The 21,081-nt window shown below is 33.5% G+C and overlaps 4 protein-coding genes across 7 annotated transcripts in view; 1 reads left to right on the forward strand and 3 right to left on the reverse strand.

The window, feature by feature from the left end:
* The first annotated feature begins 11 nt into the window (after nucleotides 1-11).
* Nucleotides 12-10,553, forward strand: LOC139808851 (uncharacterized). Of its 3 annotated transcripts, XR_011730962.1 has the most exons (5): nucleotides 14-494; nucleotides 1,257-1,436; nucleotides 1,843-3,343; nucleotides 5,246-5,310; nucleotides 10,418-10,553. XR_011730962.1 is itself a non-coding variant. In XM_071771317.1 (3 exons), exons 2-3 carry the CDS (start codon nucleotides 1,314-1,316, stop codon nucleotides 2,695-2,697), a joined length of 978 nt encoding a protein of 325 aa, XP_071627418.1. In that variant the 5' UTR covers nucleotides 12-604; nucleotides 1,257-1,313; the 3' UTR covers nucleotides 2,698-3,599. The 3 variants fall into 3 exon arrangements, 2 of the variants coding, with proteins under 2 accessions (XP_071627418.1, XP_071627417.1); XM_071771317.1 differs by lacking the exons at nucleotides 5,246-5,310; nucleotides 10,418-10,553 and having other exon boundaries at nucleotides 12-604; nucleotides 1,843-3,599; XM_071771316.1 differs by lacking the exons at nucleotides 5,246-5,310; nucleotides 10,418-10,553 and having other exon boundaries at nucleotides 1,843-3,599.
* On the reverse strand, nucleotides 3,871-6,186 carry LOC139808854 (afadin- and alpha-actinin-binding protein A-like). Of its 2 annotated transcripts, none has more exons than XM_071771319.1 (6): nucleotides 6,046-6,186; nucleotides 5,200-5,343; nucleotides 4,914-5,111; nucleotides 4,637-4,768; nucleotides 4,443-4,554; nucleotides 3,871-4,079 (listed from the first exon to the last, which is right to left on the reverse strand). In XM_071771319.1, the coding sequence occupies exons 2-6, from the start codon at nucleotides 5,335-5,337 to the stop codon at nucleotides 3,871-3,873; spliced, it is 789 nt and encodes a 262-aa protein (XP_071627420.1). In that variant the 5' UTR covers nucleotides 5,338-5,343; nucleotides 6,046-6,186. The 2 variants fall into 2 exon arrangements, with proteins under 2 accessions (XP_071627420.1, XP_071627422.1); XM_071771321.1 differs by lacking the exon at nucleotides 6,046-6,186 and adding an exon at nucleotides 5,908-6,020.
* On the reverse strand, nucleotides 6,593-11,615 carry LOC139808850 (uncharacterized). The gene is made up of 8 exons (XM_071771315.1): nucleotides 11,279-11,615; nucleotides 10,687-10,889; nucleotides 10,443-10,599; nucleotides 10,110-10,195; nucleotides 9,938-10,043; nucleotides 9,523-9,653; nucleotides 8,996-9,294; nucleotides 6,593-8,586 (listed from the first exon to the last, which is right to left on the reverse strand). The coding sequence occupies exons 1-8, from the start codon at nucleotides 11,352-11,354 to the stop codon at nucleotides 8,448-8,450; spliced, it is 1,197 nt and encodes a 398-aa protein (XP_071627416.1). The 5' UTR covers nucleotides 11,355-11,615; the 3' UTR covers nucleotides 6,593-8,447.
* A 4,975-nt stretch (nucleotides 11,616-16,590) lies between these two features.
* Nucleotides 16,591-21,081, reverse strand: part of Nau (myogenic-determination protein nautilus) — a 57,774-nt gene continuing 53,283 nt past the window's right edge. Inside the window, exon 5 of the mRNA XM_071771318.1 lies at nucleotides 16,591-18,684. Coding sequence (XP_071627419.1) covers nucleotides 18,554-18,684 — 131 coding nt within the window. The 3' untranslated portion in view covers nucleotides 16,591-18,553. The remainder of the gene's footprint in view (nucleotides 18,685-21,081) is intronic.

A 21,081-nucleotide genomic window follows, 5' to 3' on the forward strand; every position in this document is an offset into this window, starting at 1 on the left:
ATCGTAGTAGTTCTTAGATATTCTATGCCGCACTGACCGCGTTTATCCGGTGCATTCTCTCACCGTGCAGCACAAACGCGCTAGTATTGTCAGGCTGCCGATTATATTGTAATATCAGCGAGCGTGCCAAACCCTGGACTCCATGGCTACCGGAATATATTTACTAAATAGCACGTTACGTTACACGTGTGTCAATCACCATAAAAAAGCGGCGCGAAAGAACTGTCTATCTTAATCGCGCACTCGACTGTGGATTCATCCGACGCGACGGCTGAATGCGATACCCGAAACTAGTCATTGCCCGCTATCGTTACGATACGTTCAACATCGAGGAAGTGCTTGCTGTTCCGGTGATTTCTTCTTGAAACGACAAAGGATCCACCGACAGGAAACGTCGCCGAAACATCACCGGAAACTTGAAATCTGACTAGTACCAAGTGCCAAGAGATAAGAATTCGTAGAAAGCGCGAATGGAGAAATTTTTAAAGGAAAAGGCAAGAAAAAAAATCTAAGAAGTTTTACCGTGCGGAAAACCACCAAGTTCGAAAATATGAGAGCGTTTCTTTCTTATTTTTTGGTTTCAAAGTCGGATTTATTGAGACTGGTAACTTATACGTATATATTCATTAACGTCAAAAAATTCGTCTTGGAGTTTTTACTCCGCGCGAACTAGTGTATTTTACTTGTGTTTGTAGGGAAGTCAATCTAGAAGAAGTGCGTTTATCTAAAAACAATTTTTGGCTTAACATTAATAATAACATTATTGAGATTTTCTTGGAATTAGTTTCTTCGACTTCATCTTTGTGCTGTCCCACAAAAATATCGTCTGCTTTCTTCTCTTTCATGCTGTACTCCGCTCGCTCTTACACAAAGAATTTTCTTATACTCACAATAAATTTGCATATATAAAGAATATTCTTATACTCGTAGTAAATTTTATGTAAAAAGACGAAGTATATGGTTGAAGACTTGACATTCGAATCTGATAAATAATCGCTGAGATTTTCATAGATTCTCGCAACATTCAGAGATAGAGCTTGATTCACATTATTAAAATACAATGATTGATTGTGATTTATTAATATATTTGTCTTTAATCTGTGTGTGTGCATTTACAGTAATTATTATTTATTTTGAATGTATATCTGCCTTTGATTAGAAACTGTTTAAAGAAAAATCCATTTTTAGTCATAGGATCGTATCTTTATCAATCTGAAACGAAACATTCCCTTTCTAATTTCCCTTTCTAATTTCAGTGCAAACACAATCGACGGTGAGATTTTATACACAGATATAGCGTGTATGTGCTGAATATGGGAGCGACCCTACTCGTTGTAATACTCACTGCGGCATTGTTCGCGACTGCGAATGATATCAACGAACAATGTCAAGTTTACAATGAAACAAGGATTACGTGTAGTTGCATCGGAAACGAGGTATGCTGACTAATATACTTCCGTGTCATATCGTAATAATCTCTGTCTTTTGGTTTCGTGCTCGAACAAATGTTTCTACATGGAATGATCCTGAAGTAAATCGCCAATTTTCGCAGATGTATTGAATGTCGATTGTTTCTTTGCTCAGTAGGTTTTATGAATTTGCAATTAAACTTTTGATTGTGCTCAATTTTAAATCCTCTTTCCTTTTATTCTATTTTTTTATTAGCTTTAAAATAATATTACTAAATAGTACTGTATGACTAATGATATCGCTATCTCTTCGTATATAAAAAGTGCTGATAATAAAGCGTCCGTTAAACATAGAAGGACGCAAAATAAGTTGACGTAAAATAGCTAGGGATACATAGTGTGTGGCACTTGATTGATGGTTCTGATTTTTCAGGAATTTCTCCTACCAGAGGAATACAATTACAAGAACATTACCAGCGTGTCTGTCACAGGATGCGTTTCAGCGAACCTCCATTACGCCAGTTTTCCGGAGGCGAGCAATCTCGAGGAGATGATAGTTCAGAATATCAGCGGCATCCTCAACTTCGAGGTCTTCTTTACGTCGAACCGCGTGAAACTGCTGAAGCTTTCGAACATCGGCCGGATACCAAAGATTACGGGCCATACGTTCACGAATCTGAGAGCTATCGACACACTCGCGATCGAAGGCGCGCTCATCGAGAACCTCGAAGAAGAGTTCTTTCACATCAACGTGTTGCACTTTATCATGATGAACGTTACGATCGAGCGAGTGGACCGGCTGAATGTCTCCGAGAAAGGCGCGACATTGCGCATAGTGAACAGTGAGCTACGTAATGCCAAGGAAATCTTGAACTTTGGTAATTTCGACAAGATCGAGATCAACGGCTCCAAGTTTGAGATGCAAAAACCGGGAGTGATGTCTATCCAAGGCACCGTCGCTATCGTGGAGAACAGCATCTTCTCGAACGTGAGCATGAACCTGGTCACCACGAACGCCATCGTGATAAACGGCATTTGCGCGGATGGCAAGAGCACTTTGAGGCTCAGTTCGAAGTACGTCAATAGCACCGACAACAGATTGCCGAATGAGATAGCGTATCCAGGAGGTGATCAACCTGGGGGACCGGAAAGAGTACTAACGATTCGAAACAACACGGTCTGCAAAGCGGGCAACTGCAAATGTTCAAAGAGCAGCGGACAGGCTCCGTATCAAGTGGCTATCCCAATATACATTTTCTTATTAACCATAATTATATGTTATATTTGATGCGTTCATGCTGCGACACTAATGAAAACGGTCTTATAATTTGAGTCTGGTTAGATGAAATCGATCTGTGAAAAATCAATCGAATCTTGACTCGATATATCAAAAGATGAAATGATGATCTGAATAACGTATAAAATGAAGAAACAAGAATCCAAGATAAATCCAAAAATAACATTGGATAAATAAATTATGGTACTTGTGTCCCTCAAAGAATAAAAAATCAAATCAAGATTGCATTGTCATAACATAATCATGCACTTGGTTTTCCTTTGTGGATTATAAAGAAAAACATAATTACCAAATTATTTTCCTATTATAGGTTTTCCAATTTAAAAATCTGTTCTTTTTTTAACTATTTCTTAACTATTTATTATTTTTATCATCTTTATTTAAAAAATGTAATTACGTATTCAATTACAATTGCATATATAGAAAGGGTAGAAAAAAATAGCTAAAGAAAAGCCTGAGAGTAACGTATTCAAACTTTAAGAACCCGCATTCACACATTCGTCTCTATGTATATAAAATATGCGCATTAAATTACACGTAGCTACGGATATTTCCGGTGGGTAACACGCTATGTCTACAGTTATGTTGCACGTTACGTACACGATTGTTTGATTCTATTCCGTGCCATACCCAAAATGTAAGTACGTAACAATCCATTATAAAAATAATACCTAAAATGGGAGTAATGTTTTTTTAAGCGTCAAGTATACTTTTTATTTTAATAGTTTTGTGCAAAACACACCAAAAAAATCTTATTGATATACACGTTTTGTGCATATTGAAGCGCCAGTGGACGAGTCCACTTAAAACGCGTCCACTCTCAGGCTATTCTTTGCTAGAAAATAGATCTATGTCAAAATATGAAATGTATATATACGTTAGGGAACCACAAAGCACCTTTATTCAATTCACAAATCTTACAATTAAACAAAATTTCTCTAATACGCATCAATACATAAAATAACGAAACTTATTCAAAATACAAAAAGCTTTCTAGTTACAAATTATAGAACAATTACAGATTATAGAACAAAATAAATATTACTACAAAATTCCGTATATTGCTGTGTTTCTAAGACTATACATATTTCTAGCAATTGTATGCACTTTTTTCCTATACGTCTAAGATATGAATAAATTATAAACATCAATTATATTTTATGTTCAAGTATCTACATTGGCCCATGTTCCTCCAGATGCTTCGATATGTAAATCAATTCCGATCTTATGTAACTCCAGAGCTTCCTTCAGATTATTAATTTCTTGCAACATCTGTCTATTGTTTTCTTCCAAACGGCAAATGGTTTTCTTGTATCCAGTTAACTCCTTCTCATGCATTTTTTGTAATAATTTGTCTCTTGGTGTAAAAGAACCTGTACGGGCCAAAAAATCATTATAAAATCTCTCGATTTTTATCACATAGATATATTTGTAGCCATAATTGCGTTATGTACTAAGCATCAAATTCTATGTAATGGATATACAAAATATTTGGAGTATACTAACTCCTGGCCAATATAATCAATTCATAATGCAGCCAAGTTAAACTGGCTGTATTTATTTTTGCGCACAAAGAATTTTACTTGAGAATAATAAAACTGTATTTCATTAACTAACTAAGATCGTTAACTAACTCAGAAAGTATCCTGTATATTATGATACATATATAAATATAAAAAAACACAAATAGTCGTACGTTTAATAAGAATTAGCTTAAAATCATGTTAAGTACTAACCAGCAGATTTGTGTAACTGCTCTTGGAGCTTCTGACTATTCTGCGTGATTCTTCTTATTTCGTGCTCATGTTGAGTCTCTTTAAACTGAGCTTGTTTCTTTAGCTTTCGTATCTGTGAATCAGACATTTAACTTCAGTTTTTGTATATTATTCAAATCAATCTGTACAAGCATATTCTACATAAATTGAATTACCTCTTCCTTTTCCTGCTTCAGGTCGCGTGATGCATCCTCAAATTTAACATTAAGTCTCCTTTCTCTCTCCTCTACTTTACATATCGTATGTTCCTTCTTCTGTAAGTCTTCCTTCAAGCGCTTTATATGATTCTGTACATACATTTGTTATTAAATATTATAATTTTATAAACAGTACATAATTTCCACACATACTCACCAATCATTTTACTGTGCAGCGTGGAAAAATACAAAATATCTCAGTACTTATACATGTTTTAAGTAAAAGCAAACTCACCTTAAGAGTAACATTATCATTAACAGTTCGCTGATTCAAATCAATCAATTGATCGTGTAATCGCATTAAGTATCTATGCTTATGTGTCAACTTCCAAGTGGCATTTATCACTTGTACACATAGCTTTTTCAACGATTCTGCGCTTTGCCGATCATTGCTTATGGCTACCGGTGGGATACCGATCAATGACTCAAATTCCTATAGATTTAGACATCAATCAATATCTGTATATATACATTTATTATGCACATTTTAATAAAATTATTGGCTATATCTATCTCATTACTTCATTCAGTATATGCAAAGACTGTTCTAAATTGTCCTGTTTACAGAATACAGTTTCTTCGCTAATAAAGTCGTTCCGTTCAGCAAGCATACTTCTCAAATCCCTCTTTGGGTAAGTACCGTTGGAAATTGCACTCATATTTATCTGCACACATTTTTTAATCGTTAGGATGTATATCGAGAATAAAAATAAATTTTTCAATCTTTTTTAAAATTGACAAGTAATATTCAATTGTTTCAAGCAAACTACAAAGCAAATAAAGCAAACTCACACAAACAAAAATTAATTACATCCGCAATTTAATACTTATTCGTAGAACAAATTCTAATGCTAGTTCCTCTTTATCTCCAATTAAACGTCGATTGTTTATTAAGCGACTCGATCATGTCTTATGCAAAGTATATACGAATGTAATAACAAACCCGCAGAAATATGCTACATCTTATTTTTTACTGAAGTAACCGGCTTTTTCAAGCATAATTGAGCAATCACATATAATATAATCACTTTTACATTATCTTTAATATGAATATAATTTTATCGAAAGATAAAAACATACTAAAGAATTATATAAATTTTCCTGATATTACACTGATACTATGACGAGACAAATAATGTGTATTTGTTGCAGAGATATTAATATATTAATATTTATTTTTCCAACCGTTTTATATTAGTCAAATAGAGTGTTTATATTTGCACAATTACCCTAAGGAGATTGTTTTGCTCTCTGTAATTCCTAACCTCAATGATTCCCTTTTTCAAACATATATCTCTTCCCTAGATATTTCATCTTCAGCTAGATTAATTTTCTAATAAGTCCCTTTTTCATATTTTTATACTTACAATAGCACTCTTATTTTATTATAATGTCCTTATTTCATTGCAAGAATATATAGTTTGGTTATTTTCTCTGTTTCTCCTGCACTCACACACAACAACAACAACCCCCTACAAATCCTACGACCTACGATCACTAACCGAAATCTAAACCTAAACTTTACCCTCTCCCGCGCATGTAGATTCCTTTCTCTCGTTTTCATTTTCAAATAGATTTTCAAATACGCCGAATATCCACAGCAATTTTACAATCAAACAAGACATACAAGTTATTTACAAAAAAAAGAATGTGTACAATTTTTAAATAAAGCTAGATTTTATAGCAGGTTATTGATTTTAATAAAGTAATTATTGACACTTAAAAGTTTTAAATTTAAGAAGAGATGTCATCTTTGATTTCTGATTATGAGAAAGAATCTATAATTTCCTACTTTTAATTATTTCCTTAAATAATTTAATAGTTATATAAATAGAATTCTATCCTGTAAAATCTCTAACACAAATTATATATATTTTTTAAATCGGGCTTTATAGAAGAAGAAAAGTAAATGAATTATAGGTATTCGTGATTTATTGATCACAATACGTGCACCCTATTACATAAATTTGACGCGTGTGTCTACTTATTTATCATATACAATATCAAAATTACAAATTGAATTTATACATATATATCGCTAGCATATTATTATTATTATGATATTAGTTACATTCTTCTAGCAATTATTATCACAATTTGTTCAATTGCACGTCTCGATGTATTAATATACGTATTTTCTTCTCGCTAAAAAACTTCTCGCATTCATTCCTAAAGTTATTCAAGATTGACTGGAAAATACACATTTCCGTTTCCTAATTTATAAACTTTGAATTAAAAGTTGACCACTTTTTAAACTATGAAGACTATTCTTCTTAAATCTTAATTTCTCTTAAATCAAAAAATTGATTTTAAAAATCAATTATTTTGCCCATTCCATAAATTTTCTTTCGCAATTTTCATTATAATAATAATCACATTTAAATAATTTAATTTCATTTGACTATGAAATTAATTAACTATTCAATTTCTTTAATTTAACATTGTATTTCTTAAACTTGCTTGCGTATATTGAATACAGTATATAAAACGCTAATGTATATATTAAGATACAGAACAGTATATAAAAGCTAATATTTCGAACAATTAAATAATTTACATACACACACACAAAGAAACACTATAATGACCTGTACCTCTATAATAATTCCTTCTCATGATTAATTTCTTTGCAAGAATTTATCTATATATATTACATAATTTATAATGATTCATTAAATTTCGTTTGATCATGTTTCACGAAATATGGCCGATAATTTCTTAACAGTGACTGACTTTTTGTTAAATTTATAATAATTTTAACGTTCAGAGAGAAACCAATAGGGAAAATTTATGAATCTTTTATATTAATGTTGTACTGCTATTTAAACTCTTGAACTTAAGTTTTAAAATCAGTAATTAATCAAATCTACGTTGGAAACTATATATTCGGAGAAAAGTTAATCTTAAACACGTGACAAGGGATGCGATTAAAGTTCGCTGCTGCATTCCTGCTGTTCATTAGGAAACGTTAAGATTTCTCCAAAAAAGTATTTGTGTCATTTTTAAATCACCCGCTTTTAATTATAAAAATGTACTATACTTTTTCAATGTACTTAAACGCTTGTTATCGAACTTTCGTTTAATCTTTTCCACAATGCCACGAAACGGATAAAGTTTAAATCGTGAAGTTTTAAGATTAGTAATTAATGACATCTACGTTGAAAACTATAATATTGGGAGAAAAGTTAATCTTAAACACGTGACAAAGAAATGCAATGAACAGAATACATCTTAATACTTTGCGTGAATTTAAAGCCTGCGTCAACGGCCATTTCCTTGAGACGCGAACAAACGAAATTAAATTTGACGGTTAGCTTTGTATCTACTTGAAAGCAAAGATTTAATTTAAACTACATTTGTATACTACGTGTGTATACAAAAGACATATGTATTACCTCGCCCTGCTTCTAGTTATCTTTGTGACAAAGCAGGGACCGTATATCCGGTTATTGTTCGTTGAACCAATATATCTCTCGCGCAAAACGACCGTTTGATTAGACACGTTGAAACGATTTATCCGGACGATGTTATATAACTTTTTTTTTTTTCATAGACAGAATAGGCTCACAATCAGACATAAATGTGATCTGGACGTGTTTGCGGTATTTAGGCACACATCTACGAAGGAAGCGGGAGAGTACACCTTGGAGGATCCTCGAAAAAGCGTTCTTCGCCGTCAACGGCGAATAAGGCCCTCCATCGTGTACCGTTCTGCTTCTTTTCTTATACGGCGTTCATCAAATGTATATAACGGAAGATCCCAGTTAGCTCATTGCATCGACAATGAGCTGGGACTTCTGGAGCGATCCGTACTTTTCTCTTCGCAGATGAGGTCCATAGCTTGCATCCGTCCTATGTCATTCCACAGCACATAGGAATGTTTAGTGCCGGACACTCTACGCGCTTGGCTAAAAATCAGTAAACGCATTGTATGAGAAATAAAAAATTAATTACTATAAGTCATAAATATAAGTAATTGGAATTTGTCTTTCAATAAAATCTTTCTTTTAACATTAAACTTCTTTGTAACCAAGTTAAAATAGTCAAATTAAAATTCTGTATAAACGTGAGGTTTATTTGAAATCAAATAAGATTTCAGAAATCAAGAAAGTTTGTCATTTATTTTTTCATAAAGAACTTAAATTTCAAGAAACCAATTTATTTTTAAACAATTGTAATTCGAAAACTTTTAACATTTTGACAATTAGGGAAATAATCAATTTTGAACAGACGAAAGAATTAAACCGATAAAAGGAAAGCATAAAAGAAAAGTAAATCTAAACTGAATATCTGAATATCTAAAACTGATGTGCTTACGTTTGAAACCAGTCGTAATTTGTGACGTACGTTTCGTCATGGCAGAACTTTGCGTACAAATCTATTACAGGATAGTTGACAAAAGAGGTATCTCTTGTAGACGGATCATCCGCCAGAGATCTTATCCAATTGTTGAAGGAAAGGAGCGCCATGCTTTGTTTCTTGTAAGAATAGATGCTGATATTAGCCAAAGGTGGAAGAGTACAGATAGTGATGGCTGTGTTAGAAAGATGAAATTTAGACCGAAGAACTTGCAAGAGCTCCGTCATATCTTCTATCATCTCGTCGCAAGTGGCGTTCTGAAAAGAATCGAATATTGAAAATAGTAAAAATCTGGTTACGTTGTTCAAATGCAAGTAAATAACAAGCTTAAATTTATTCAAAGGTTTTCTTATTAAGATAATTTTTATCTGAGATTTCAATAAATACAAGTTGGCATTAATATTTATATTCAATTTACTTCTCGATACGTTTAGTCGTGTGCGACCCGGACACGCCAAAGATAGGGCAAAGCCAAATTAACTTACGTTGTAAACATCAACCGAGCCAAGCAGAATCACAACACGATTGGAGATGGAACTGATATTCCTCAAAGCTCGAGTACAGTCGCTAATAGTCTGTCCGGAGATACACAATCCACAGTGCAATGCTAAGCTATCTGCAAAGCGTAAAATAATGAGAAATACAAAATCCATAGTTTTTATCTTAACTTGAAACATATTTATTATCTATCTTGAAAGTTATCGTATTTTAACTTTTTTATTGCGCATTAACTACTTTGATAAAGTAATAATAATTTTAATTAAATAAGAAACGCGGAGTTACTTTTTCTGAGTGGAAAAGGAATATAGGAATTATATAACGAAGCCAACGCGTGGCTTTCAATATAAACAGAACTTGCTGGAAATTTCGTGAAAAAAACTTTTGTGTGCGACTTCGTACCCTTGTATCTCCAAATAGAATGATGAAGATTTCGTATCGCAAGTTGTAGGAAGAAATCGTCACCAAGTAATTGTTGGCCGTTTGCAACAGGTTCATATATGCTGTCCTAATATAATATTAACATAACAGATTAAATAATACTTTGTAATACTTTTCAGAAAGTTACACTCACTTGTTTCTTCACTTCATTTGTTTCTATTACTACCGGATGATGATTTTCTTCTTCTCTATTCAAGAAGTTATTTTTATACGCGCCATCTAAAGTAAAGCAATTTATTTATTTTAAAAACTATCTTTTTTATAAAACACGATCGCTGGTATTATTCCAAATGACTTGTGCGACAATGAAATTAAAACATAAAATTTTTAATTGTGAAGTACAGAGTTAAATATAAAGAGCGCTGTTTCTGAGAGCACAAGCGAAAACTAAATTAAATAAAAACTTCGTAAAATGTAAAATACTATTATCTCTCTTTACAGATTTAAAATGGATTGAATATCTTACTGGTTCCAAATAAATTTGGGTTACGACGATGTGCGAGATCTTGATTCCGTCTATTGGCGCGATTGGTATTATAAATTAATCTGTTCTTTTCTCTACGTTCATCATTATTGTATCTAAGATTGCCATCATTTCGCATAAATTGTTTATAGTATTTATTCTGAAATAAAGCGTTGTTATTGATTTTTTCAATATATATAATTATTGTATTGACTTTATATTGTAATACAAATTGCCGTGAACGTACTCTTGTCTTTGAATAATCTACTTTTTGCCTTCGTATAAGTCTGTCGATATGAGAAATCTTAGAATCGTTTATTCTTAACGTTTCTTCGCCGAAATCATTCCAAGTTGTTTCCAAACCGTCTATAGTTTGCAAAAGCGCACGAAGACTTGAGAATCCCAATCTACGATACGGAATAGATTCTCCGACGACAGTTTGAAACTCATCTGCAAAAGCAGCATTCTCTTATTCTTAAATTTATGATTTTACGGTATAGAATTCCCTGAATATTTCATAAAAAAAATTTGAATAATAAAAGCGTTTTCTTACTATAATAATTTTACAACATTATATTTTAATGTAATTTTTATTTTGATAATTTTTACGTTAAATTAATCTTAAAGAAGTGAGCTTGTATATGAAATAATTTAATTGCGAGAATATAGTATCTGTATATAGAATCTGAGTTATTAGTATCTAAAGAAATCAATGAGGTATTATTTAATAGTTTTTATACAATATACTGATATTTCTTAACAATGAACATTCTCTTTCTCTCACGTTATTTTAATATAAATCGAAATATTAGTTAAATACAAAGAATGATAATACTCACCGTTTAGATCTTCAATTGGCACGCCGCCTTTCTTCGAAATTATGCACGACTTGATCAATGCCACCGTTTCTTCCATGTTTACGTTTAATTATTAAGTTTCATGTCTGATTATTAAAAAGATAATTTTTGAATTTAAATTTGCTTCTCCGAGAAACTTGTAATTTTACACGAGTGAGTACGTTTATTAACAATTTTGCACTTGTACGCGATATGTGTCTTATTAGAAAAATTAACTTTTGTAAAAGTTCTGCAGTCCTGCTGCTGTGATCGTAAGTTCAGACATGATTCAGACCGACGTTCGCACTCGCGAACGGTATACCGAAGAATGAGAGTCGATTCATCACACGACGATACGACCTACCCGCTACCCCCATTCGTATATCCCAGCAATGGCCTGGAAAATTCCGTCAATTCGTAAGCACGGCTCGCCGCGTAATATGATCTATGTAGAAAAAGTACTAGTACAAGAAGAATGTATATGTTTGACAACAACGTTCGAATGAATGTAGCGTGAAATCTTCCGCATTCCTACCGTTCGTTACGATTCTAACGGTTGTAACGAGTCCGAAGAACCACGATCTTAAATATTCCAGAAATTTCGGGCACACACACACCTTTGATAATAGCTTTAATATAACTTAGATAATTTTATTTTCTGTATTAAAATGTTAATTTATAAATTTTGTTAAGCAGATCCTTGATTTATAAATTAATTGAACATTAATTTTGTACTTGCAGTTTATATATTTTTCAAATATATAAACTGTTCATATTTTTCAAATGCAAAAATTATTTTAATAATCTATGTATATAATTATTAAATAAATATATATAATTTTTACGAATTTACGTCATATATACGCGCTATCTTTTCAAAATCTTGAAACAGACAAATAATGTCATGTGTTTTTGTATTTAACATATACATTAAACTTTAATTTAACATATATATTAAAAACATATTAGATAGTAATATATCATGTATCATATATCATTTTAATTACAAATTTACAACATTCAATATTTTTAAAAGTAGCAAAATATAAAAAATTAATTAATGCTTACTTAAAATTAAACAAATAATGAAATTCTATCATCTGATAGTATTTTTGAAGCTTAATTTTTCATATCTTTGCTGAAGATATATGTATAACAGGATATATAACAGCTCTTTATTCTCAAATATTTATAATTTTAAAAGTATTAATTAAAAATATATAAAATCTGTCCAAAATAGAATAATTAAAATATACATATATATGTACGAAAGCTCGATAAAAATATCCTACATTACAATTCTAATCAGGTGATCAATATGCTCAAGTATTCAACTCAGGTAGCCGAAATGGCTTGAAATAGAACCATATTATACGGACTAAAGGAATCAATTATTTTTATTTATTATTATTGCTTCTAAATACATCTTTCTTTATTATAATCTATATATTTTTATTTCTATTTTGCAATGATTTGTATATATACAATTATAAATATTCTACAATAATTATATTATGATATATATCTCTATTCACGAGTTTTTAAATGTGCGTCTTAATAGTAAGTACTTTTAGAACAGATTAATTCTTTTGATATGGCAGAGACGGAATATAAGTTGCAATTCACCGAAGTAAAATAATTAGCAAATTAATGTAAAAAAAAAGTTAAATTTTTATGCTATTATACATAATCACATCCATTAAGATATATGTCTACATTAATCTCGACATTAATACAACAGAATATGTACGTATAGTGAAGTATTTCTCATGTATAATGCATCTAAAGAAAAAGCATAATTTCACATGCAAATATAATCATTCAAAAAAGAAATAAGGAAAAAGATTGGACATTATCAAGGAATATATTAAGATCATGTAGAGTCAGAACTAAAGTATATTTTTCGAAAGGTGCCGATTGCGTGAGATGCCGATACTTAGAAGGCCTCAGCCTCTCGACGAAGTTCTGGAAAGTTTTGACGGGTCAGTAACTCCGAAAATATTTATGTCGTCCCAAACTATTCTTACACTCGCGACATGGCTATTTTTGGCTAATGTTGGGCAACTCCTGTATATGTTTTGTTGCTTTCTCTCTAATTACGGCTATTCTCTGAGAGAGCTAAAAATATAGTTTTATAAATCGCAAAAATGCTTACGTGATTAATTTTAACGTATCACCAACGAATTTTACACAACCGTGTCATGTAATCCACAAAAAATCGCAATATAATTTCACATTTTTAATATTTATCCCCTTATAGATTAAGTGCCAAATGGAAACACGCAAAATATCTTCCTTTTATTGAAAATTATTTACTGCTTTAGAAAATTATTTATTGACACATTTATATTCGAAAAACCTTAACATTATATTATTAATTTTTTTTAAATAAATAAACTAATTAACAAAAATCTTTGGAATAAAGTTTTTAGACTTCTTTTTAGATAATCTATATAACTTCTTTTAAAGCTATTTCAGCGAGAAATATGTATATTTCTCAAGTCATCGAAAAAAAATCGCCTCAACATTGTTTTTGAATAAACAGCACAATCTAAAGAATTTAATTTATTTTTCGATTTTATATCTTTTCTTTAAAAAATTTTCAAGATTTATATAAAGAGTGTATATAAATCTCCGAACTTATACACGTTAAGACAAATATATTAAAATAATGAGAAAATACAGTATTTATGTGTCTTTTATTTTTACTATATAAAGAAAAACTTGAAACGCCTATCATGAAAGCGTTTACATATCGCATTACTCGGCAATCTTCCGCAAACTGACGCCCCTCGCCCTCTATTCTTCTTGCACCAACGCTTCCGATACATCGGTTCATCTCCACGGTGGGTGGTGGTAGAGTGCGCACTTGTTACGAAGGGACCCTCGAGATACCAAAGTTCTCGAGGAGTCTAAAGGGTCGCGCGGTGCAGGAGGGGTCAACAGATGTTGAGCCGAAGTTGAGAGTTTCACTGTGTCATTGTGTTGCAATATACGTTAGCTCAACTATCTGCATGTTTCGTACAGTATTAGAACACTGCAGGCGCTATACGTGGTATCGTGGAGCTCAGTTTCGGAGTAAGTTAAATAAATCATGAAAACAATATTAAAATAATTTGTCAAATAACAATCTACGGAGGATCCTTTTAACCTGATTTAGTAAATTGCTAAATTTAATTACCTGTATTTAAATAATGCCAACAACTCCGATTAATTAAAAAAAAGCAAGAAATAATTTTTGTCAAAACTTTTTGTACTAAAATTTTGCTTATTTCTACTTTCAGTAAAATATTAATACAAATTAGCAATATAATTAAATGCGTAATATACTTTTATTCTAAAATTCGTAGATTTTAAAGATCTGGTTACAAGAAATCTTCTAATTTATCGCCAGTCTCTGTAGAATTGTTCCAAGAGATTCATGTCTACTAGTAGAGATGCAACAGATATCAATTCCCCGGGAAAGAACCCAGATTGTAAATGCACAGCAGAATTCCCTTAAGCCAGATATCCCGTCGGCAGCGGTCCCATTCAATGGATTAAATAAGTAATTACAACGTTCGCTAAACGTGCATCACGGAAACGAACGGGACGGTATATCGCGGGCGGAAGACACGTTGCGCGAAACAAACGCGTCGGTCGTGTCTCGATGCTTTACGAGGGAGAGCATCTGGAAAACGCTTTCCAGCGTATTAAACGCACGGTGAAAGCTTCCGCGCGTGATTACTTGGCCAGAGGGAAGACAGGGAGCGAGCGCTTTGAAATTCGACGCGGATCTGCGCCGGAAAATGTATATGCATGTTAAAGAAACAGCCGTGCGAACAAACAGTCCACCGGCCGAGCCTGATGTCTGGCGATACTGCGTGACAAATGACCGATCTAATGCTAGGTCTACAATGCGAGTCGTAAAGTCATGAGTCGTAAGAATTGACCAATCACAATCGAATTTGAGAAGAATAATCGACTGTGATTGGTCAATTCTTACGACTCACGACTTTACGACTCGCATTGTAGACCTAGCATAAGAGAAAGACAATTTCGAATTTGCTAAGTGTTTAATTTACCGAACGACCAAATGCCGCAAGTCTATGACTTCTATTAATCTATTTAAGCAACTGCTCATCTCTGCATCTGTAACGCCCGTATAAGGAATTAACCCATATTTTGTTTAAATTTAATTTAATAATTTTTAAGTAATTCTCTTTATCTCTGCCTACACTTCTAATACTTATTTCTTCTTCTTTTTTTCTTTCACTATTATATACCTGTCTCGTTTTAGAAAGACTAGAGTTACAGTTGTATCTTTATTACATTGATCGCGGTTATATGGCTCGATCGAGGCAACGTAATCTCTGCCAAGAAGACTAATTGATATGTGCATCAGCTAGTTGAAAACCTGCCTCTAGTCTCTGTGAGAAAAAGGTACAAAAGCTGCAGCTGGTTAAAAACACTCTTTCATCTGCATTGTAATCATCTCTGCGCTTCTTTTGTATGCGTCTTCTGGCGACGCTGCGAAAGCCTCGCCTCGGAATAATGAAGCGCGCTCGACGTCGTATGAACTGCTTAACGGCGTGCTTTTTAAGGAAGACACAGATCATTGTGGGATCCTTCAAAAGCGCCGAGCGACCTCGGTATCGGGTGGCGATCTATCGCGGCAAAACATAGGCGATATATGAGGGTGCTTTATGGGATATGGGAAAAGCAGGGAAAGAAAGAGAGAACGAGAGCGAGGAATCCCCATAAGAGATTCTAAATTTGCCGTTAATAGCGTGACGTGACGAATGGGCGCAGATGCATTCGACGTGCCTCGTGGGACGTGCCCTGTTTTGAAAACGTGCCGATATTCCGGCAAAGCCATGCGATGGCACTGACGAGCTTTTGGATTTACCGTAGTCGTAGAGTATGTCCGGTCTCTCTCTCTCTCTCTCTCTTTCTCTGTGCAATCCCTCCGCTCCGATTTCCCGTGTCACGGCTTTCACGGCTAGCAAGCGCTTCTCCGTGCGTATCTCATAAATCGCTGGCAATTCCAGCTGTCCTCAGTGACACGACAGTCGGTGACCCGGTCAAAGAGCGCATCGTACTTAAGGGTCGCACGAACGAAAGTAACGTAAACGCTTTTAACGTGAGGTATAGAAGCAGAAGCATTTGCTTTTTACAATGTAAGACGTAACCTGTGATTCATACACGTAATTTCAATTTTTGCTCTACTATAAGTTATTGGCTACCTAAGATAAACAAATTCCGTCATATAAATTAAATAATCAATAAGTGATCGGTCATTTTTATCAGAACCGTTGAATAATCATTTAACGTGATTTACAGAAAATTGGAGATTTATTTATGTCGACTGAAAATTTATACGTACCGAAAGTTTACGGTGCTCAATATATGTAACTATCTACCGATGCAGCTTTTTGCGGTGCGCCAGAAAGAAAGTTTTTACGACACTCAAGGCACTCGAGATTTCCGTTTAGGTATAAGAATGCGCGGAGGAAGTGACACTTGGAGTGGAAGCGATGGCGCGACAGCTGACATTTTATTTCGTTTTCCTCGGATATGATGGAGTCTAAAGTGGCAGCGTATCCTGAAAATGTAGGCGTAGTCGTTTCAACAAGCTGCTTGGCGCCTTTCCGACACATTTTAAACGATTTTGACGATATATTCGCGCATGTTACTGAAGTAGGATGTTTGTTTTCTTCTTAAAATTTCTTCTTACAATGACCTATAAGTGAGAATGACCAAAAGATTAGCGTTTAGATGTTAAATGGAGACACGTGTTAAATGTTTGCCAAGGCCAATACGTCATTAATCACATATGACGGTCACGTAACGGCTAGAGCGTAGCGTTAAAATATGTGGTCCTTAATAGCGCAGTGATAGTTAGCCGGCTGATTAATTATTCACTGTCTGATAAATGACTCGGCGAGCTAACTGACGAAAGCTAGCTAAAGAGAATACGAAGGAGCGCCCCGAAAATCCAGTGTAAAATGCGAACGCGTCGAAAATTAACGAGAGAGAAGTCGCGCTTTTCTATCGTTTCTCTTTTATTGCTTTATAATTTCACATATTTACAGCATCGCGGTATCGACGAAGCTTACTTACGTACTACGTGATCGATACGCTCGCTTGCATCAGGCACATGAAAAATTCGGCGATTGTTGAGCATATCGAAAGACAAACGTCTCGCGTAAAACTTTCATAAGGCATTTCGTCGTATTAGGAACTAGACTCATAATTTTAGACTTTAAATGCAAAACGATGTAAATGCGGGAAAATAATCTTGAAAATATGTGATTAGAAAAAGCTCTGTATCAGATGCCTATTGTTATTCTGGCAAAAAATATAGAAAATTTGTTTGTTATAAAGAGAGAAAAGAAAAAGTAAGGGAAAAAGAAGAAAATATAGAAGCACGAAGAATATTTTTGGCACTCCCGTCGTTTTGCATTTTACATTTGTTATAATATCGCTAATATCAATATCGCTAAAAACGGACAAGTTGAAAACAAATCTTTTTAAATCATAAAAAGCATTAATAGGACCGTTCACTTCATAAATATTTATAATTAAAATAATCGTAAAAAAGTTGCAACGAATAACTCGTAATAAATTTTTACCCTGCTATGAATTTTCGTCTCCGCCACGTTCACTTTGTGTTATACCAGCTATACAATATCTCAAGTTACTCGCGCGCGCAGAGAGGCTAAGATTATTCTTTAAGATATTTTCCTTTGGTATAGATAAAATATTTGACTATTCCACACAGCGCTTCCGATATCTCGCATAAATCTCGCATTTATCGGTAACAATTGGAAACCTATACTATATTTGCGTGCTTTCGCCGAACTTCCTGGACTTTTTAATCGCTCGCAATGCCCGTAATTCTCGTTTCGATAAAAATCAAATGCCAGTCCGCGTTCGGCATGCCGATTAAAATTTATACGGTGTTTCAGAAATCACGTACTTCTTTTCTGGGGTTTCTTTGAGTTTAGAAACACACACGGTTCCTGTTTTTTTTTAAATTATACAATTATATAGCTATTATTCGTTATTGACTTGTTAATAATGATACAGGTATCATTCATCTCCTCGTTCTTATCCGCGAATCACCAAAATTATGCCTTCAACGATTTTTGGAGCATCCTGCGTAATACGACAGGATTATTCTGAGGAGAGTCTTTGGCCGTGTACGTGCATCGAAATATCGAATGTCACATTGTCGCTGTAAGAGCTAAGGAAAAAGACCGATCCGAAAGGATTAAGTCTCGGTACCGTACAACTTCAATGATGAGACGAATAATGACTTTCAGATGATGGCTGCAATGGCCCGTTTATGCTCTGCACGATCATACTGAGACAGTCCAAGCTGCTTCCGTTATTTTGCGAGGACAACACCTCGGCCTGCTCGAAACCTGGAACATAAAAATACGAACAATATTAGAATAATATACCTCTCTCCTAAAAAATCACGCGCACTTTGCGTTTGTTATTTTGTACAACGTCGCCTCCACTTAATCCCGTATGCATTGCTGTATGTTAGAATGTTAGAATATTCCTTTTCTAACAAGTCGAAATTCTCAGTGCAAGACTTAGACTTCATTTTCACGCCGCGTTTAGCACAAAAAGATCATCGCAATTCTCGAGGCAACGAGCGTAGTCTTGCAAACATGAGAGCAAACGTGCGCACTGTGTACAAAGTACAAACTACGTTTAAGCGAACTTTAGGTGCTCTTTGACCGTCCTATACGTCTCCGTCGTAATGTATATCTAGATACGGATGAATTGTGAGCGTTTCCCGAACGGTAACCGGGGACGGCTTCTTCTTTCCACTTTTCGTTGTCCTTCGCCGCGGAGAAAGCATTTGCATAAGTTATATACTGCGACGTTAAGGGCTTTGAAGCCGTTATTCTTGGCACCGATGCGCGCTTCCGTCTTTCTGTCTTAAGTCCGACTTGTATTTTTCCGCCCACGTAGAAAGTACATAAATTCACAATAATGGTTATATTATTTGTGTAATTACACAATACACAATATCAAAAATAAATGTTATACAAAAAGCAATCATCTCTATATACTAGAAACAATACTCACTTACTTAGCTAAAATATATTCTCTTCTAATTTCGATTATATAAAGTACTAGATATTTGTAGAAACATTTGTAGATAAATAGAAAAAGTTTTTAATTATGTATCTATATTGTATCTTTATATAACATTTTTACATTGCGGCATCTGTTAATTATCTATAAAAAGTTGGAGTCATTTGGAATTAAACCTGATATATACACGTAAAATATAAAAACTAAAGGAGATTAAATATTTGCACAGAAAAAAAGAGATTTTTAAATGCAATATTCAGATATTTAGATACGCGAATATTTGACGACCCTAACTCTATAATGATAGTGCAAATATCTCGCGACAGATCATCGAATGCGTTGATGACTAATTAGCCACCTACACTCCACCAGCATTTCGGACGTGTTGCTGGCACGAAAGTGCAGGTAAAGATATATTTGCTAAGAGCTTAACCAAGAAAATGGACAGCACAAAACTAATAATATTAGTTGGAACGACGAATGCGCCGACATGCGTCGATAAATATGAAAAGAAGACAGGTAATTTCAATCTTTTTTTATTTATTTTCCATCCGTCTTCCATCCTAAAAGAGACGGTAGTAATTAATTTTCAATTTTACAAAATGTGAATTGTTTGCCCAAGTTGATATTTGCATAACAAAAATATCGAAAAGACAATAGACTTTAATTTTTAAACGAACAGTTGAGAACAAGCAATTTTTCGCGAAAGCAATCTTCGCGAAAATCGATAAAGACATTTTTATTTAATTCCAAGTGGACGTCATTTTAATAAAATTTTAATTGGAAACTTAGTTGCTAACGCGATTAGCTCCGGAAATAAAAGAGTTACGAAGAAAAATGGGATCTAATCAAACTTTCGCTAAAGAAAAATCGATTTTGCATTAAAAAAGATCTCGGGAATAAAGTTTGTAGAAGTTACTTAAATCTTATATACATATAATAATTACACAAAGATAATATACGCCGTCATCGATGTTTAATTTCTCATAAATATTGGGAAAACTCTGATTCTCGGTGCCTCCAATCTCCATAAAATTAAAAACACCGTAGATTTGAAAAGATTATAAATATTCATGGATCTTAGATGCTAAGATAATGAAAAAATGCAAAGAAGTATAGCTCCCGCTTAGTATCTGACGAGTATGGAAATGACGCATATCAGTAAAAATGATAAGAGACAATTCCAGGAAACCAGTAGCAGTTTAATAAAATTGCACTAGCAGTTTAATAGAAGAGAGCTGAAATCTGAACTTTGTATACCTATAAACTGTATTTAATTCAGACAAATGTGCGTTCTTTTCCCAGGCGCTTTAACTTGCCGCATCCGAGTCTAAACTGGAGCCTCTTTACGTAACAAATGAGGAATATGTTGACATGTTGAAATTTTAATATTAATAAAACTAATTAATTAGTGTCATAATATATAGTGACATATAATGTTTGTAAATGAATTTTATCAAAATACATATATGTACATAAATACACATATAACAAAATACATTTTTCATCGAGATATATGTTTTATATATATATATATATATATGAGTATTCTGCTTTGTTTTATTGCGCACGCTTTGAACAAGCAAACTCTTATTTTTCGGTCATTATATTACACGTATACACATTGTCCCGAGACAAGAGGCTTTCCGAAAATCAGCACAGAAATATCCCGCAACAAACGTTAATCAGGATTGAAACGATTGTCTGGC

The sequence above is a fragment of the Temnothorax longispinosus genome, chromosome 2 (assembly GCF_030848805.1).
Source record: "Temnothorax longispinosus isolate EJ_2023e chromosome 2, Tlon_JGU_v1, whole genome shotgun sequence".
Taxonomy (NCBI): Eukaryota; Metazoa; Arthropoda; class Insecta; order Hymenoptera; family Formicidae; genus Temnothorax; species Temnothorax longispinosus.

Bases quoted from the DNA above. Each gene is read 5' to 3' on its own strand.
- LOC139808851 (XM_071771317.1), top strand. From the start codon at position 1,314: ATGGGAGCGACCCTACTCGTTGTAATACTCACTGCGGCATTGTTCGCG. The intron at 1,437-1,842 runs GTATGCTGACTA...CTGATTTTTCAG, and splicing joins GTAGTTGCATCGGAAACGAG to GAATTTCTCCTACCAGAGGA.
- LOC139808854 (XM_071771319.1), bottom strand. From the start codon at position 5,337: ATGAGTGCAATTTCCAACGGTACTTACCCAAAGAGGGATTTGAGAAGT. The intron at 5,112-5,199 runs GTAATGAGATAG...CTAAATCTATAG, and splicing joins CTTTGCATATACTGAATGAA to GAATTTGAGTCATTGATCGG. The intron at 4,080-4,442 runs GTTAGTACTTAA...TGGCCCGTACAG, and splicing joins GCAGTTACACAAATCTGCTG to GTTCTTTTACACCAAGAGAC.
- LOC139808850 (XM_071771315.1), bottom strand. From the start codon at position 11,354: ATGGAAGAAACGGTGGCATTGATCAAGTCGTGCATAATTTCGAAGAAA. The intron at 10,890-11,278 runs GTGAGTATTATC...CTGCTTTTGCAG, and splicing joins GCCAATTGAAGATCTAAACG to ATGAGTTTCAAACTGTCGTC. The intron at 10,196-10,442 runs GTAAGATATTCA...GCTTTACTTTAG, and splicing joins CCCAAATTTATTTGGAACCA to ATGGCGCGTATAAAAATAAC.